At 43.8% G+C, this 16,372-nt stretch overlaps 1 protein-coding gene across 1 annotated transcript in view; it reads left to right on the top strand.

The window, feature by feature from the left end:
* Positions 1-16,372, top strand: part of ZNF644 (zinc finger protein 644) — a 54,767-nt gene that overhangs the window by 24,977 nt on the left and 13,418 nt on the right. Inside the window, exons 6-8 of the mRNA XM_038745617.1 lie at positions 735-3,781; positions 3,986-4,588; positions 6,532-6,654. Coding sequence (XP_038601545.1) covers positions 735-3,781; positions 3,986-4,588; positions 6,532-6,654 — 3,773 coding nt within the window. The remainder of the gene's footprint in view (positions 1-734; positions 3,782-3,985; positions 4,589-6,531; positions 6,655-16,372) is intronic.

Genomic DNA, 16,372 nt, shown 5'->3' with positions numbered 1-16,372 from the left:
TTTAAAGGTTAATGAAGTTATTTATATAAAGAATACATTACAATTGTCTATTCTCCTGACAGAATTATCTTCAAGGATTAATGCGTAAAATTATTCGGCCACCCATTTTGCCGAACTGGCTCTTCCCCATTGGTTACCGAGATCTTTTAATCTACTTGAATAATGACAACTTTTCAATTTGAACACCGGGTCCCGTAGTCTGGGCTGATGCCAATGGTGGCTTCATCTCATATCAAAATAAGAAAGAAAAAGAGGCAAGATCCATTCTCTGCTACTCTAACTTGACATACTTAGACTTTATTGGATCTTCAGAAGCATATTCTACATTGCTGTCAAACAGGCATTTACATTCACAACAAACACGGAGTAAAAGAGGTGGATTTTGTAGTGCTTTAAGAGAATCCAAAAACTTTTGCTTTTAGTTTCCTTTTTTGATATGTTCGATTTTTTTTTGCCCTTTAATCAGTTGTGTTGCATTTATGTTATGCTGGTTTCTGTTCTGTATTTTTATGTACCGCACAATGTATGTTCCTCTTTGCAGACTTGTAACATTAGAACGCGCAGAAAATTTTGGAAATGCATGTCTCGCTCGGACCAGAGTGTAAAATCTGAAGATTGAAATGTTCCAAGATATGAACCTTAAAAAAAAAGTAATTCATCATCATCATCGTCACGAAAGTTAAAGGAGTTATTCATGCATGGCTAATGATTTTGTTTTTCTTCTTTTTTGCTAGAGTAAATGTGTTTCATGGACTTGACAATATGGATGAATCGAAGATAAATACTGAGATTCCTGGTGCTAAAGACGACCTCCTAGATGACACCAATTTCATCTCAGGAGAAGAGAGTGAGGCTCTGAAACCCCAAGAGTGTCAAACGTCATTTCAGAAAAACAATACGTTGACTCTCCCCGAAGAGCTCTCAAGGGAGAGATCTGAAAAAGCCTTAAGCGGAGGCCAGTCTACTCTATTTCTCCATGCTGGTGCTCCTACCGTTTGTAGTGAAAACTTTATCTTGCCTAAAGGGACTGCCGTTAATGGACCAGTTTCACACTCCTCCTTAACTAAGGCTTCCATTATGAACAAAGGCAGCGTTTCATTAACCACCGGCCAGCCTGTGGGTCAGCAGACAACAGATTCCTGTTCAACTCTGAAGGTGGTGCACGAACTCCAGCCTCCCGCAAAGTCGACTCCACCGAAACCAAGCCAACCCCAACTTTTGTTTTTGTTACCTGATGTAGCACATGCTAAGAATCTGACTCATTCCATTCAAAAACTACCTACCTCTGCTTCAGTGGGTTGCGAGACACGAAAATCAATGGGGAATAGCGTAAAGTCAGATAGCACTTTAATAAACGAAGGAGAAGTGTGCGAGGATAGTGCAGGTTTATTAGCGAAAGACGACTGTGGCAAAACGTTAACGGAAATCTCCTCAGGTACAGATGACTTCAGATCGGGAAACGATGCCAACTGGGATCCCCAGAAGGAGTTCATACAGTTCCTTATGAACAACGAAGAAACGGTGGAAAAGTCTCCGCTTCACTGTAAAGTCGGCCTAGAGAAAAAGAGAAAACGGAAGATGGACGTGAGCAAGATAACTCGCTACACCGAGGACTGTTTTAGCGATTCAAATTACACAGCCGGTAAATCCAAGTTGCTCAATGTGGAATTCCTGGAGCAGAGCGAAGAGCTCCAGATCCTAGAACCGCCAAAATACGCGCTGTCGAACATTAAGCCCGAATCGACAGACGAGGAGCTGGAGGCTGTGGATGCCATCCAGCAGCTGATCTACAGCCCAGCAAAATGTGGAGAAGACAGTTCACCCGTTCACACCAGCACTTTTCTTTCTAATACTCTGAAAAAGAAATGTGAAGACAATGATTCGGAATCCCCTGCCACTTTCAGTACCGAAGAGCCATCGTTTTACCCCTGTACCAAGTGCAATGTGAATTTTCGGGAGAAGAAACACCTCCATCGGCATATGATGTATCATCTAGACGGGAACAGTCACTTCCGCCACCTCAACGTCCCGAGGCCGTACGCCTGCCGCGAATGTGGGCGGACGTTTCGAGATCGCAATTCGCTGCTCAAGCACATGATCATTCATCAGGAAAGGCGGCAGAAGCTGATGGAGGAAATTCGGGAGTTGAAAGAACTCCAGGATGAAGGGAGGAGTGCCCGACTGCAGTGTCCCCAGTGCGTGTTTGGCACCAATTGCCCCAAAACCTTCGTGCAGCACGCGAAGACCCACGAGAAGGACAAAAGGTACTACTGTTGTGAGGAGTGTAACTTCATGGCGGTGACGGAAAACGAACTGGAATGCCATCGAGGCATTGCCCACGGAGCGGTAGTGAAGTGCTCGATCATTAATGCCGATATGCCCCAGAGGAAAGCGCAGAAAAAGGCATCCATGAAAGACCCTTTCATCAGTTCGTCCAAAAAGTCATCTACGTACATGTGCAAGTTGTGTCCTTTCACCACGTCGACGAGAAGTATTCTGAAGAAACACATGGAGTACTTGCACCCGACCTCGTGCATCAACCCCTTTGGCAGTCATCTGAGGCTGGAAAAAAGAAAGGGCGAAATCCTCGACGAACCCGTAGATTTGGGGAGGACGAAACCGTTACATAAGCAGCAGTCATCTACGTTTCCAAAGAACTCCGTTTTAAAGCAAGATGTGAAACGGACATTTGGGTCAGCATCTCAATCAAGTCATTTTTCCAAAGTCCACAAGAGGCCACACAGAATACAGAAGGCTCGGAAAAGCATCTCTCAGTCGGGTGTAAACGTGTGCAATCAAAACAGTTCTCCTCACAAGACTGCGCTCCTTAAAAACAGCATTGACCAAAAACCCAGATACTTCCATCAGGCAGCAAAGCAAAAGTCTAGTGTCAAAACAAACAGCAATTACTTATACAGACACAAATACGAGAACTACAGGACGATTAAGAAATCAAGCGATCCGTATCCTTTGCATTTTAAGAAGGAGGAGACGGGTCCGCTAAGTTCTTTGCATCTGTTTTCGTCGTCTAGTAGTTCCCACAATAACTGTTTCATCATGGATTCTCATAACCTTGACTCAAAGAGGCCAGAAGGGTTTAAAGACAATAGACGTGTGGCTGTGAAAAGAGTAGGGAAAGAGTCCAAGAGGGAAAGTTCTGGTGCAGCAGAGGATTTGGACTGCTATCCAGATTTTCTGCACAAGATGACTGTCGTTGTCCTGCAGAAACTCAATTCTGCAGAAAAAAAAGATAGCTATGAGACAGAGGACGAAAGTTCCTGGGATAATGTTGAACTCTGTGACTATTCTGCCCAATCCATAGAAGAGGAAGCTTATGGTGAGCTCAACCAGGAGCATGTCAACTTGTTCCCACTGTTTAAAAGTAAAGTGGAGGACCAAGAAGCTGGAGAGAATGCCCCGCTTAGTTATGAGCAGAATGACGGGTTTTATTTTGAATATTACGAAGATGCTGAAACAAGCAATTTTTTGCATGAGATACACGATCCTCAGCATCTAGAAAATGCCGAAACGGCATTGCCAAAGCATAACTCAGTTTTCCATTGGACTGACTTGTCTCTAGAGAAAAAATCTTGCCCTTACTGTCCGGCCACGTTTGAGACAGGCGTCGGCTTGTCTAATCACGTCCGAGGACACCTGCACCGAGCCGGATTAAGCTACGAAGCCCGCCACGTTGTCTCTCCGGAGCAGATAGCAACAAGTGACAAAATGCAACACTTCAAAAGGACCGGCACGGGGACACCGGTTAAACGAGTTAGAAAAGGTGAGCTTTTCTTTTGTGTTTTGTGCGGGGGGCGTGTGAGTGTGTTCGTGTGTGCACGTGTGCTCTCGTGTGTGTGTGTGCATGCTCTAATGCTTAGGTTTTTAGGCAGCTTCTGTTTTCAGAGGCTAGCATAGCACCAAATTTTAGGAGCATATGGTGCTTCGTGAAATTGATGTACAGAAATTAACACCACTCTCTTTCTAGCTGTAGAGAAATCGGAAACGGCTTCTGAACATACGTGTCAACTCTGTGGAGGCTGGTTTGACACAAAAATCGGATTATCAAATCACGTTCGAGGACACCTGAAAAGACTTGGCAAAACCAAGTGGGACGCTCATAAATCGCCAATCTGTGTCCTCAACGAAATGATGCAGAATGAAGAGAAATACGAGAAAATCTTGAAGGCGCTGAACAGTCGCCGTATTATTCCCAGACCATTTGTAGCTCAGAAACTTGCATCAAGTGATGACTTTTTATCCCAAAATGTTTTACCTCTTGAAGCATACCGTAATGGCCTAAAGACTGAAGCTGTGTCTGTGTCTGCATCAGAGGAAGAAGGGCTGAGTTTCCTAAATGAATGTGATGAAACAAAACAAGAACTACCCACTGAAAAAAAAAGTCAGTCTCTTACACTGATTGAACTGCTCAAAAATAAAAGGTTAGAAGAGAGGAATGCCGATATTTCTCCTCAAAAGATCCATAATCAAACCGCACGAAAGAGATTTGTTCAAAAATGTGTTCTTCCATTAAATGAAGACAGTCCATTGATGTATCAACCGCAAAAAATGGACTTGACTATGCAGTCAGGTAAGAGGATGCTTATAGTTACCCTAAACTCTCTAACAGTCGTTTTTGGATTTTAGTAGTGTTTTGACATTTAGGTCTCTTAACGTTGGTCTAGGGAATATTTTCCCTTAGGATCCTACCTGTGTCGTCAGCAAAGCACCGACTGAGTGATTGGTAGGTAATTGGGAGCACAGAGTCCTCTGCATGCAAGAGTTCTTGGGTAAGGGAACAAGTCAAAAGGGAATCCGAGAGTGAACAAAAGTGAAAATAATGCCTATTTGCCCAAAAACTCTTATTTGGAAGCAATTTTCAAACTAGTTCTCCAGAAGATCTAATTTGTTCGGGAAAAAAAAAAACACAGCACCACCGAAGAGACAGACTAGGGTAGCGTTATTGTTTCCAGCCATATAGTACTTTGCAAATTGAATTATTTTTGACCTGTTTTATTAAATTCCCTTTTACTGAACAGAAGAACCTATGTTGTGTCCAGCCAGGAGTTCCCCCATGTCCTAATCCCTTATTACTTTTGCGGTATTGCACAGTGGTTGGGTACTGGAGACTAGAATCTTGTTTTACACACATTTATTTTTGAATTTAGAGCTTCTCTTTGTGTTCCAATGGAATAGAGCAGATGGCTTTGCTTAGCTTGTGCATGAATGTTTCTTCCATTTCAAAAAAAACTGTGTGTAATAGCAAACTGTGAACTATAAGTCAGCCAAAACCTGATTTGTGTTGAGCTTTTTTTTTAATACCTTTGGTGTGAAAACCTTAGGTATGTTTTATTAGGCACACTCAGAGCGGAATTACTAAAGATGAGCTTAATTTGTTCCAAGGAATAGAGCCTTAAACTAGATGAGACTAAGATCAGAGAATATGTTCGTTCGATTTTTTAAAAAATGAGCTATGGCCTTTACGTTTTTTTGGTCTGGGGCAAAAAAAATAGTACTATCAAATGACTCTAAGCAAAGATTGCTTGTAAATTGAATTGTTGTACTGTAATTTGTCTGAAAAGTGACTCATTTCTCTGGTATGGACTTGCTAGGTAATAGGCTCTTTCCACTCTCCTTCTAACGGGCTTTCAGAGCTAATAGCTTTAAACATTTTCTACCTGGGGGTAGAGTGTAGGGGAGTGGGATTAGTTTGTTGGGTGCATTTGCCAAAACAATCCATCTTTGGTGAAAGGAAGGGAATAATTTTGAAATCTCACCAAAAAGGTGGGGGGTGGGCCAGGAGAGCTGGGGGAGGGTTTGGCCTGCCAACTTAGGCTTTTTCTTATTGTTTCACCACGCTGTCTTTCCCGTGATGACTAAGATGTTAGTTTGTTGTTCATTTATTTAGCACAAAGATTTTTAGCAGAAAAAAAACTTCAGATCATTAACTTTCATTATTGATTGCGCATCCAAAGTAATGAACATCAAATGCCCTGAATAAAATGTTGTGTCTAACAGCTGCTCAGTGGTGTGTTTTACCACCTTTCCTCCCCGTCTTCATCAAAAGCCTAATTTAGTATTGAGCCTTTTACAGTTTTGTGGGTAAAACACTTTAATTACCACTTTGTCAACTAGACTTTTTAATTCCCCTTATTGGTAATGTGGTGAGCTTTGAAACTTCTCCACAGAACTGCGCTATTCAGATCGCAGGAGTGTATTTTAGGCTTAGGGAGAGATCTGCATAACCCCGAAATCAGTAGGGAAGTGATAATAGGTGTTACATCCCGAAGAGTTCAGCGGTTCAAGGCGCACCTCTTCCCTCTTTTCCAAAGAACGTGGGTTGGCTTTGAACACTAACCCCAAAACTAATAATGGTTCATTTCATTCCTCATTCTTAAATGTTAAGTTAAGCTTAATGCAATGTACGTATTTTAAGTCATCTTTATTGCAGTACTTTTTTTCCCCACGCGTTAAGCTAAGAAAATTTCATTTTTTGAAGAGAGAACTGGATTATAGTTTTCTTTTGAATGATAGGTATGCCTGTGAAGCTTAGAACATGTGTGCATTGCAATACGACGTTTACAAGTGCTGTTAGCCTGTCCAACCACTTACGCGCTTATGCACGAAAGAAGAGTGCTGGACTTTTGACTGGTACAGGTATGTTTGTTACAGATATCAAAGCAAGTCTGTCTGATACGATACATTTTCTCACCAGACGGGTGCAAGTCCAAACGATATTTGTAGCTTTCTCTCGAAAGCGTCATTTTGAAAACAGACCCTGAACTCCAGCAGCTTGTAAACTATTAGATGTCATTCCTTATCCATTTTTTTAAAGTATTTGGTTATTGCTGACTCGATTTGGAAATACACAAGTCCAATTGGGAAGGCCCGCACACTCTCAGACTCTACAAAATGCCCACTGAAACTTAAAGTCCTCTACAGAGTGATTTTAAGAGCACTACAGTGTTAGGAGATTCCAATAAAGCGGACCTGTTGTATGAGAATGAAAATTAAATTAAATTAAATTAAACCATGAGTCTTAAGTTTAGAAAGACAGGGGATTTTGCCGTAGGCCTTAAATTCCCCGAGACATCTCCTCATAGCAGGCTGGAAAAATGTTCACGTGGCCAAACTCAGGGAAGTGGCAGGATGTGGAGATGCCTTATTTTATCAGCCAAGTAGCTGATTTTGTAGGCGTGATGATTATTTTTTGATCACTCTTTTCAAGATTGTAGGTAATTGGGTTTAAGGATAGCGATATGCAGATATAGGTTAAGTGCCCTTACTTCAGGTTTTATATGTAAAATCTGTAATCTCAACCCGTAGCCTGGCAAAGTTCACCAGGCTTGCCCAAATTTCACCAGTCAGTCCAGCCAAGTGCCCTGCTTTTCTGTGTCCATATGATTTCTGCAGCAGGACTATGTGGCCCATTTACCACTTGCGTTGCCAACTGGACCGGAGCAGATGGGTCCTGGATTTACCATCCCTCCACCCAGCTCACTACAGCCTGCAGTTACTGGTGCATATACCGAAGGAGAGATCTGGGATAGGAGCGTAAGGCCGCAGCAGGAGACCCCATCATCAAGAACGACTGAATTGTCGTATGATTATTTTATTGTCTAGTTTCCCTTCCCATGAAAGTGATATACCCCCCTCACAAGTGGGACAGGCCTTACAGGAGAAGTCCCTGAAAAGCACTTAACTCTTGAGCCGCAGCTTCTCCTTAGCCCTTTTCCCAAAAACCACCATATACGACGGGGTTGATCTGAGCACCAGTTACCTAATCAGTTAACGTCTGGATTATAGCTGGCGTTTTCCAGTTTTGTTGCTATTTTTACTTGGTGGGTGTTTTTTCCCCTTGGTGGGCTCCTGCTTCTGCTGCTGTCCCAGACTTAATTTGTGTGGCTGGATTATAGAGTAATTCTCGAAGAGACAAAGCCATACTTTTCACCCCTTCTATTCCTCTTTTCAAAATATGAATCTTAAAGATAAGTAAAAGGGTACTATAAGCATAATAATGTAATAATAATATAAGTAAAAGGGTAGATAAACCCAAGGGCCATTTTTCCACCAACCCTAGAGAATTCGGTCTCCAGTAGTCACAAATTTAGAAAACGTTCAGAAGAGTTAGGTTTTTATAAGGCATCTCTCAACACCCCCATTACGATGCTTTAACTTTGCTGTTATTCCACAAAGAGATTTTTAAATTACTTTCGATTTACAGTCTGTTTTTTTTTTAATCGGTTTTAATCTTTGGTCAGTGTAGAATGAATGACAGGAAAGACCCCTGAGAAGAGGAGTGGTGTTGGGGTTGGGGGGCTGCATAGGGGTAAGAGAGAGGAGTGCTAGCAACAACTGCATCGGCACACCTCCCCCAACCCCCGTACCCCCTTACTGTTCCTGGGCATGGCAGTCCACCAGGCTCGGTCACGACCTAGCATGCCTCCAGCCTCGCCATGACTCTAAAAAACCACCCTGCTCCCAGCCCCATTTCAACGAGAGTAGCTGAACCACTCAGGAAGGGAAAGCATGTACAAAGTCAGCCACACACACCCCATAAGGGAAGGGTGTGGTGAGGAGAGAGATGGAGGCAATACAGCAGGAGCATAACGGACAACGTATAGCCTGTAGGCTTGAGCTCAGACCATGCTGCTGAGTGGAGTTCTCTGATGTGGGACTTAATAATAATAATGATGGCAGTTATTAAGCGCTTACTATGAGCAAAGCACTGTTCTAAGCGCTGGGGAGGTTACAAGGTGATCAGGCTGTCCCACTGGGGGCTCCCAGTCTTAATCCCCATGAGGGAACTGAGGCCCAGAGAAGTTAAGTGATTTGCCCAAAGTCACCCAGCTGACAGTTGGCGGAGCCGGGATTTGAACCCGTGACCTCTGACTCCAAAGCCAGACTCTTCCCACTGAGCCACGCTGCTTCTCTGGTTGAAAGCATCGGAAACCAAGCAGAAATGGCTTTATGCCGGTCTGACCGACATAGCGATCCAAACTTGCCCCGAAAAGAAAGACCCAGGACCCTTCCGGGAAGGGTCTACTCGAGTCTGGGAGATCACCCCCCTTCCTAAGAGAGGCTCTCCTTGGTCTGCCTGGGTTGGTTTACTTCCTGATCTTTGACCACAGGGCTGCCTTGGCTTCACCTGCAAGCTCCAGTTTTTATCAAGGAGGGTTCTCCTTCCAGGATACCAGCTCTCTCCCGAGAGGGACAGTTTATTTCTGTCTGTCTCCCCACACACTGTGGGAACTGAATAAATTGCTGTTGAATGGAGGGCACTGCAGTCACCTACTGGTGCCCCTGCCTTCCCCTTTAGTGCCAAACATTTTGGGGGGCCTGACAAGCTTCTTCACTCCTCCTTTCCACAGCCAGCTCCTCTTCTGCCCATGGACAGCAGTCAGGGCAACACTGTCTCTGCCTGGCTTGCTTCCGTGTGTCTCAAGCCGCCGTCCACTTCCTTGTGGGCTGCCTGTTTTCCGTAGAGGGAGAGCTGGTCCCGATCAATCAATCAATCAATCAATCGTATTTATTGAGCGCTTACTGTGTGCAGAGCACTGTACTAAGCACTTGGGAAGTGCAAGTTGGCAACATAGAGAGGCAGTCCCTACCCAACAGTGGGCTCACAGTCTAGAAGGGGGAAGTACAGTGTCAGGAAAGGGTCTTGCACGTCTTCAGACGAAGCTGGCCAGAGCACGTACGCAGGTGCCCCCATCTCCCCATTACAGGGTCCCTAGAGGGGAAGGGGAACAATAAAATGACTTCGCAGCTCTCCTCGTGGGAAGTTCTGTGACTTCTGAGAGGCAAAGCCTCGGAAGAGAGAAGCATCCTCCCGGAATCGTTTCTAGCAGTTGTTCAGTAGTAGAGAATTCTCTGGACTCAGGCGTCTCCCCACTTCAGGCAACCAGAAATAGCTGGGACTTCCTGGACTGTAGTATTACTCTGTTTCTGGCTCCAATTAGGAGTCCTAGCTAAGAATTCTCAAGCAAGATCGCATGCAGGCATTTTTTGTTAGTAGTAGTAGCAGTAGTAATAATAGATAATAGTATTGAACCCGGTCACATGCAGGCATTTAGATTATTATTGGTAGTAGTAATAGATAATAGAATTTAACCCATCCTACCCACACACCTAGTTACTAAGGAAAGCTTATGCAACTAATATAGCCCCAGCTCCTCTTTGAAGGCAAACCATCAAAGGGAGCTCCCGGAGTTTTATAATCACAATAAAATTAATCTTATCCTGGGGCTTTACCTTACCACCCCTATGTAGCGGGCTCCTCACTAGCCCTCATCTTTCTCTCCTCTGCAGTCTGGTCTTTTTTCTCTTACCACCAGGTCATCTACATGGATGTCCCACTGGTACATCAAGCTCAACAAGTCTAAAACTGAATAACTCATCTTCCCCCAAATCCTTTCCGCCACCTAATTTAACCATCACGGTTGACAACACCTCCCCATCTCTCAAGCATTATCCTCGACTCCTACTTCTCTCTGAACTCCTATATTCAGTCTGCTGACGACAAATGTCAGTTTTGACTCTACAACGTTTCCAGGATCTCCCCTTCCTCTCCATCCAGATGGCCACCGTGCTGGTCCAGACATTTGTCATATACCAGTTCGACTACTTCACCAGCTGTCCTCCCTACCTCTAGACTTTCCCCTCTCCAGTCCATCCTTCACGTTGCTGTCCGGATCATTTTTCTAAAGCATCGTTCTGCACATCGTCTCCCCACCTCCTCCAAGCCTCCAGAGGTTCCCCATTCCTCTCCGCATCAAACAGAACCTCCTGACCTGAAGGCAGTGGGCTCTCTTCCTCTTAGATAGTCCTTTTCTTTCCTCACTCTACCCCTGTTCTCAGTCTTCATTCCTCTCAACTAATTTACTCATCTCCCCAACCACCAGCCTTCTGCTCCTGCTCTCCCACCTTGCATTGAACTCCTTCCCACTCCACATCCGACAGAGCGCTGCTCTCCACATCTTCAAAGCCATTCTAAAATCACATTCCATCCAGAAGCCTCTTCTCTAGTCTTCCCCGCCTTCTAGCTCCGCAATTACCACCTCATTTCTTCCGCTCCATCTAAACCCTTAAAGTACTCTCAACCCCCTACGTGGAATTTAGGTACAGATCTTGTAGACTCTGTTATTCCCCTCCTCACTAGATGTAAGCTTCTCGAGAGCAGGGCTCATGTCTTCCCATTCTGTTGTTGTTTTCCACGGTCTTAGTAAAATGCCGTGCACACAATGGATGTTCAAAAAATGCTGTTAATCGATTGATTAAGCAGTGAGAGGTGATACCACGAGAAGGGTGTGTAGCATTCCTGCTGGGAATAGCCAACTCAGTTTAGACCAATCAGTGGTATTTATTGAGCACTTACTGTGTGCAGGGCGCTGTACTGAGCAGTAATGATGGCATATGTTAGGCTCTGTGTGGCAGGTGCATAGTTGTGTTGGGCAGTCTCTGTCCCACGTGGACTCACAGTCTCGACCCCCATTTTACAGGTGAGGTAACTGAGGCCCAGAGAAGTCAAGTGACTTGCCCAAGGTCACACAGCAGACAAATGGCATAGCGGGGATTAGAACCCATGACCTTCATGCTCTATCCACTACGCCATGCTGACGTACGGTAGACCAGAATTGGTAGACAGAATCCCTGGCCACAAGGAGATTACAAGTCTGCAGGAGGACCTCGCAGTTTAGAAACTGACTTTCAGAGAATCATCTGCAACATTTCCTCAAAAAATGGCCATTGTCCTAAACAAGTGGATTCTCCACCACTTCATCCCTAGAATGAGTAAAATTTCCTGAATAGACCATCATTTCATCTTTCAGGTGACTTTGGCAATGATCCAAAAAGCAGTAAACATGAGTGTTTAGGTGTCTTATTCAATCAAGAAAAAAGAAAAAGATTAAATAGCTTATTTTTTTTTTCTAAATTCCAAGAAATCAGAATGTTGGAAATCCATATTAAACCTTTGGGAATTCATCTAGTAGGGCACCTAGGACAAGCACTCTGTAACTAGAAAGTGCTCAGTAAATGTTGTTGCCAATGCTTATAATTCATTCAGTTGTATTTTTCATATTTTTTGAGTGCCGAGCACTGTACTGAGTGCTTCGGAAAGCGCAATATAACAATAAATGGACACATTCCCTTCCCACAGTGAGCTTACAGTCTAGAGGACCGTAATGTCCACCATCTGGGCCACTATTGAACAAGTCTGCCTCATGTGGGAACCCCAATCAACTATGAGAAGCAGTATGGCGTAGTCGATAGAGCCCATGCCCGGGATTCAGAAGGACCTGGGTTCTAATCCCTGCCCTGTCATTTGTCTGCTGTGCGACCTTGGGCAAGGTATTTCACTTTTCTGTGCCTCAGTTACCTCATCTGTAAAATGGGGATTAAGGCTATGAGCCTCATGTAGAACATGGACTGTGTCCAACCTGATTAGCTGGTTTCAGCCCCAGTGCTTAAGAAATACGGGGTGGGGGGCTGGGGGGAAAACGGGACTGAGGGAACCCCCAAACAACTTGAGCATCATACCAAGGTACAGACTACTAATAATTGTACTTCCCAAGCGCTTAGTACAGTGCTCTGCACACAGTAAGCGCTCAATAAATACTATTGTACGATTGAAGAACTGACCCTTGAGGAACCCCCACAGTAAGGAGATGGGAGGGGGAGGAGGAGCCCGCAAAGGAGACTGAGAATGAACGGCCGGAGAAATAAGAGGAGAACCAGGAGAGGACAGAGTCTGTGAAGCCAAGGTTGGATAGTGTGTTGAGAAGTGGGTGGTCCACAGTGTCGAAGGCACTTACTATGTGCAAAACACTGTGCTAAGCACTTGGAAGAGTACAGTACTGCAGTGTCAGTAGACACTTCCCCCTCTCAACATTGAGCTTACAGTCTAGATGGGTAGACAGACCCTAATATAAATAATTTGCACAAATGCTTTGGTACTGAAATAAGTTACATTTTCCTCCAATATAGATTCCCAGGAAAGCCAAACAAAACAGTACAATGAGGAGATAATTTCCTTGAGAGGTTTTTTGTTGTTGTTTGTTTGTTTTATGGATTTGGCCCCTTAAAGCTTATTTTCATAGTTCTGTTGGATCATCTGTTTTACTACTGGGACAGGATAGATTTTCAATATATTATATTTTCCTTTCTTTTACTTAGTTGAGCATTGACTCTTTTGAGAGATAGTGAGTCTTTTCAGTTCTCAGTGAACGCTGCTTTACTTTGAATTAATTTCTACTATTACTAGGCATTATGAATTGTATATTCTTTTCCCACCATTTTGTACAGTGCTGTGCATACAATAGGCACTTAAATGCTATTGCTATCTTTCCTGTTCTTAATTTCATTTGAAGCCCTCTGATACAGGCCACTGAAGAAAGTTAAAAATAATGTGCTCATTGCTCTGCCAACTTTTTCTGTGTGTACCTGGGGTGTTGGAGTGCACATGGGACTGTCTCTATATGTTGCCAATTTGTACTTCCCAAGCGCTTAGTACAGTGCTCTGCACATAGTAAGCGCTCAATAAATTGATGATGATGATGATGATGTGCAGAAAATATCTGGTTTGAGGATGAACTGTCGTAAAATTTTCTTTCCTCTCTGTAATGGGTGCTGTTCATTGAGGTTTCAATTGGCCAAAGTAAAGCAGGTTAAAGGCAAATTTTCTGTGTTTACCTGTTGGCTTGTGAAAATGGCAAGGGAATAGGAAACGTGAAACTAATGGTTCAGGCGGAATTAGAGGGAAGGCGAAAATAGATTTCAGCCCTTGCCCTCCTGTTGCCCAGAGTCACCACTTCAGAAGCAGCGATGCCTCCAGAAGTTGCAGAGACCTTCTTCTCCCCAGAGAAAGAGAGGTTTTGTTGGTAGACCTGCTGTGCCCCGTTCCCACTTGGCTTTTTAAGCAGGGGCCAAGATAACCAGCACCTGTGTGAAAGCCCAGCTCTCCTGGCCTTGTCTTACCGTCTTCCCGGGGGCCCAGAACAAGGCAGTTCCAAAAACGGGTGTGGGGCCTTGGGGGGAGGCAGTGCCGAGTCTACTGTTCCCTTCTTGCCCTCCCCATAACCTGTCATCATCATCATCATCAATCGTATTTATTGAGCGCTTACTGTGTGCAGAGCACTGTAGTAAGCGCTTGGGAAGTACAAATTGGCAACATACAGAGACAGTCCCTACCCAACAGTGGGCTCACAGTCTAAAAGGGGGAGACAAAACCAAACATACTAACAAAATAGAACAGATATGTACAAGTAAAATAAATAAATAAATAAGTAGAGTAATGAATATGTACAAACAAGGCCTGCGTAAAATGCTGGATCTGCATCCCCCCACCTCAGCATTTTCATACCTATCCGTAATTTATTTCACTTTCTGTCTCCCCCTTAGACCGTAAGCTCCTGATGGGCGGGGTTCACGTCTAACCAGCTCTGTCGCGTTGCACTCTCCCAACACAACAGAATTAGCAGACATATTCAATCAATCGATCAATCAATCGTATTTATTGAGCGCTTACTGTGTACAGAGCACTGTATTCCCTGCCCATAGCAAGTTTACAGTCCAGCTGGGGAGACAGCCATTAATGTGAACAGAGAATTTACAGTATAAGTTAAAGTGCCCTGACTGGCTATGCAGGTGGTTGAAGAACTAGCATCCCGCTCTGCTCCACTTCCAATTGGCACCGTGCGGAGGACACACTGTGCTCAGGAATTTCATGGAATTACATGGAATTTCCTGATCATGGCTAAGATGAAGGGATACGATCTGTTTCCCCAGCCATATTCGCCCCACCCCTGCCTCCTGATTAAGCCTTCTTAAAACCATTGAGGGGGTTTGGGAAACCATGGTTTTAAGTTTTATTCCCCCTTCCCCCCTGGAATAGTTCCCCAAGGGTAGTAGGGAACTGAGTATTTGTCTCTCATTCTGGATATGTCAGCCATACTTTAAGAGTCCAGAATAACTCTAGCTATCAGGGAGTTTGGGAGATTTTTTTTTGTTTTTAACCAACACCTTACATTACTCATGGAAGAGTAATCTAATTGCTATCTACTCTCACTTCTGGACTCTCTCCAATTACCTGTCTTTTTACAAATTTAGACCACCCAGTTGCTTTAGATTTTCATGAGTTAAATATTTTAGTTCAACTCTCACTTCTGGACTCTCTCCAATTACCTGTCTTTTTACAAATTTAGACCACCCAGTTGCTTTAGATTTTCATGAGGTAAATATTTTAGTTCTCCCTTGGGTTTCTTGCCTTTGTACCTTCAGTAGTTTACTGTCAGGTATTTACTGTTTATTGTTCCTATTATGGTCCTGTTATTGTTCCTATAGTCTTTCATATATTTTTTTAAATCACACAGCACAGTTTACATCAGCAGTATTTATCGAGTGCTTACTTTGTGCAGAACACTTGCACAAGCTCCTTGGGGATATACAAAAGAAGTAACAGCAGCCTCTACCTTCAAAAAAAGTATAATCGAATAGGAGAATGTATAGCCACAAATGGAATGTGCCATAGTTAAATTGAGAAAACAGGTAAAGTCAGTCATTGGTATTTATTGAGAAGCAGCGTGGCTCAGTGGAAAGAGCCCGGGCTTTGGAGTCAGAGGTCGTGGGTTCAAATCCCAGCTCCCCCACTTGTCAGCTGTGTGACTTTGGGCAAGTCACTTCACTTCTCTGCGCCTCAGTTACCTCATCTGTAAATGGGGATTAAGACTGTGAGCCCCCCGTGGGACAACCTGATCACCGTGTAACCTCCCCAGCGCTTAGAACAGTGCTTTGCACATAGTAAGCGCTTAATAAATGCTATCATTATTATTATTATTATTTATTGAGCACTTACTGCATGCAGAGCACTGTACTAAGCACTTGGGAGAGCACAATACAAAGGAGTAGGTATAGACAATCCCTGCCCATAAGGCGCTTTACATACTAGATGGAGAGACAGATGTTAAAATAAATTACAGTTGGGTATGTACATTCATTCATTCATTCAATCATATTTATTGAGCACTTACTGTGTGCAGAGCACTGTATTAAGCGCTTGGGAAGTACAAGTTGGCAACATGTAAGTGCTGAGGGACTGGGGAGAGAGGAGATGAATGCATGAGTGAATAAACAAACTGATGGATGAATGAGTGATGAAAGCTTTTTAGGATGGCATGACCGTCCATTCATTCATTCAGTCGTATTCATTGAGCGCTATTGAGAGCACTGTACTAAGCACTTGGGAAAGTGCAATTCAACAATAAACTGTGCCATTCCTTGCCCACAACGAGCTTACCGTCTAGAGGGGAGAAAGACCTCAGTGCAAGTAAATAAAATTACAGATCTGTACATAAATGCTTATGGGACTGGGAGGGGG

This window comes from Tachyglossus aculeatus, chromosome 4, assembly GCF_015852505.1.
Source record: "Tachyglossus aculeatus isolate mTacAcu1 chromosome 4, mTacAcu1.pri, whole genome shotgun sequence".
Lineage (NCBI taxonomy): Eukaryota > Metazoa > Chordata > Mammalia > Monotremata > Tachyglossidae > Tachyglossus > Tachyglossus aculeatus.
Note: the sequence above shows the minus strand (reverse complement) of the source record. Positions and strands in the feature narration are given on the sequence as shown.